This window comes from Alligator sinensis, unplaced genomic scaffold, assembly GCF_000455745.1.
Source record: "Alligator sinensis unplaced genomic scaffold, ASM45574v1 scaffold1520_1, whole genome shotgun sequence".
NCBI lineage: Eukaryota > Metazoa > Chordata > Crocodylia > Alligatoridae > Alligator > Alligator sinensis.
Window position 1 is genome coordinate 200,648 of NW_005842659.1, and position 3,169 is coordinate 203,816.

Consider the following 3,169-nt stretch of genomic DNA (forward strand, 5'->3'; position numbering starts at 1 on the left):
TGCTACCCCCTCTAGCCACCACCCAGTCCAAATCCTCCTGGTGTCCGGAAGATTGATCAATTGCTGCTAATGGGATGAAATGGACAAGCAGCTTGAGGAAGGGGAGGGAATACTGTTTTAAAAGCTGAGAAGACATTGGGGAGTCCTTCCCCTGCCCAAGAGTACACAGCACCCTGGGAATTGGCAGCACCCCCTTGATCCACCTGTCCGTCCTCTTCCCCATCCCACCCGTTGCAGGCTGGGAGGTCCTGGACTTGGTGAAGTGAGTTCTGGCTGCAAAGAGAAGTAGCCAGTTGCTTGGGAAAGGGACCAGCATGAGGAGCAGTGAGTAAAGTGTAGGATGTCTGAAGGACCAACCAGACAGTAGTCGCACAATAATTGGTGTCTGCACAGAACGCTGATCTGGCTGAAAGAGAGCTGGTTGGGAGCAGCCATTATTCTTAAAATAAATGTTAGCCACATTTTCTATATATCAGTCCCTCTATGTAGAGAGTATGTAGAGAGGGAGATCTCTATCTATCTATCTATCTATCTAGACCAAGATATAGATGGATGTATAGATCGGTCCCTCTGTATGTGTGTGTATATGTATGTATATGAGGGACTGATGTATATGTATGTATATGAGGGACTGATGTATATGTGTGTGTATATGTATGTATAAGGGTGTAGGTTGTAGCTGTGTTGGTCTAAGGGCATAGGCAGACAAGGTTCTTTGGGTGAATCTGATATCTTTTATTAGACCAATTAAATAGTTGGAGAACAATATTTAAGAAAGCTTTTGGGTTTAAAAACCCTTCGTCAGGCTAAGGAAGTTTCAGCAGTTGATGTGTGCTCTTCCTGGATGGAATGAAAAGTAAAAAAGCCAGAGGCTGGGCTGGTATACAAGACAGGCAGTCAGTGAAAATGTAGATTGAGGAGTCAATGGGTGAGAGACAGGCTGGGTTGGGGGGGAGAGAAGGGGGATGAATAGTGAAGAAGAACCTGACTGACAGCTGACTTCCCAGGTAATAATGTGTCATAAATCCAATGTCTATATTTAGTCCATGATTTTTAGTATCCAAGAGTTTGATGAAGTGGACTTCATAGGCTCATCTCTGGGAAGTGTTTTGTAAGTTTCCTTTGAGGATCAAGAATGAGAGATTGGAGAGGGAGTAGTTTTCTTGTGAGAAATGTGCCCCCACAGGTAATTGGGTATTCCTGTCTTTGATAGATTTCTGGTGTGCATTCATTCTGGTGCACAGTTGTTGCTTGGTTTCTCCTACATATTTTCCGTCAGGGCATTTGGTGCACTGGATGAGATATATTACATTTCTGGAGGTGCATCTGTAAAATCTGGGAATGCTGATGGCTCTGTTGTGGGGTGTAGTAATTGTGGGGGTGGTGGAGATCTGTTGGTGGGTTTTGCATTTCTTGTCATAGCATGGTCTGGATCCATTTGGTATGTCCAGAAGCAAACTTCCTCAGACCCAGAACACACCAAATGGATCCAGATCATGCCATGACAAGAAATGCGAAACCTACCAACACATCTTCACCACCTATGAACTTCACTTCATCAACCTCCTGGATACTAAAAATCATGGACTAAATATAGACATTGGATTTATGACACATTATAACCTGCCTGACAGCTGACTTCCCAGGTACTTCTCCACTATTCATCCCCCTTCTCTTCCCCCCCACACCCAGCCTGTCTCTCACCCATTGACTCCTCATACATTTTCACTGACTGCCTGCCTTGTATGCATACCAGCCCAGCCTCTGGCTTTTTTACTTTTCATTCCATCCAGGAAGAGCACACATCAACTGCTGAAACTTCCTTAGCCTGATGAAGGGTTTTTAAACCCAAAAGCTTGCTTAAATATTGTTCTCCAACTATTTAGTTGGTCTAATAAAAGAGATCAGATTCACCCAAAGAACCTTGTCTGCCTATATATGTATAATACACACATGTATATCAGTCCCTCTATAAGTATGTGTGTATGTATGTATACATATTTATATATATCTGTGTGTGTGTGTGTGTGTGTGTGTGTGTGTACACATACATATACACTTACATGCATCTATACAAGTCCCTCTATGTATCTGCCTTTAAAAATGGCACTTCATATAACCTCTGACTTTGTTTTCTATGCTGGTTAACAATCCTAAATATCTAGCAAGCCAAATATGAAACTTCTCTTGTTGACTGAATGGAGTAGGATGATATCTGCGGGAGCCCAGACCTGCATGTGTCTAATCTCATATTGTTGAAAAATCTGAGCTAAACTGTACATTGCATATTAGCACTACTTAAGAGGAGAACCTCTACAAAGGAAAATATATGTAGAACGATCAAGTATGAATACTGTATTTTATCCCACACAGTGCACGCTTAACCCCCCCTGCCCCAAAATCAGCTGTCTGAAATTGGGGTCTGTGAATTAAGTGGGGAAGATGATTTTCTGCCCAGGGTTGGAAGAGTCCTAATTAGATTCCTGTTCCATGGTGCAGAGCTGTGGTAATTACTATTCAGACAGCTGAAGGAGTCCGTTGACTTACTGTTCTTCACTGTACAGCTGTTAAGGATTGTTACTTCTTGTTAATAGTCTTTATGTTCTACTAATCAAGCCAACCTTTCTTGGTCCAGGAGCAGCCAATATACAGCAAAAGTGCCCCATTTCATACCCTCTTTTCATTCAGACATTAGCTCTATCAGAATCATAGATCTACCCATGGGGACTGGTCCTCAGTAGCAGGGTGTAGCTTTGCTTATGCAGGAAAGGGAGGGTGAGTCAGCTGAAAATTAGGCTCTGTTTCTGCTCTATGCAATCATAACTCTGGGAATCTCTTTTTTTTTCTCCTGCCTTTCAAAATCAAGGTGTGTGTTATTTTTGATGGCATATTATATGTAAGAAAATATGGTATTTATATGGCTAAATAATTAAATTGCTGGAATGTCTCTTATTCTGCTAGTGAAAATGGTGCACTTCAAGAAAAAGCTCAGCTTCACTGGCAAAGTGAGAATTGTACAGTTTCGCAAGTGGATGGTATGAAGAGCTTCATCTACGGTAAGATGTTAAAGAAGATTTATTTGTTTAGATATTTCTGTGGCCTTCATCACTGCAGTATCTGAATCCCTCACAGTCATACATGAATTTGGTTCTTGAAACAGCCCTCTGCA

General features: G+C 42.0%; 1 protein-coding gene across 1 annotated transcript in view; it reads left to right on the forward strand.

Annotated features, from left to right (window-relative positions):
• Window positions 1–3,169, forward strand: part of CENPE (centromere protein E) — a 74,402-nt gene that overhangs the window by 1,088 nt on the left and 70,145 nt on the right. Inside the window, 1 exon segment of the mRNA XM_025215669.1 lies at window positions 2,962–3,056. Coding sequence (XP_025071454.1) covers window positions 2,962–3,056 — 95 coding nt within the window.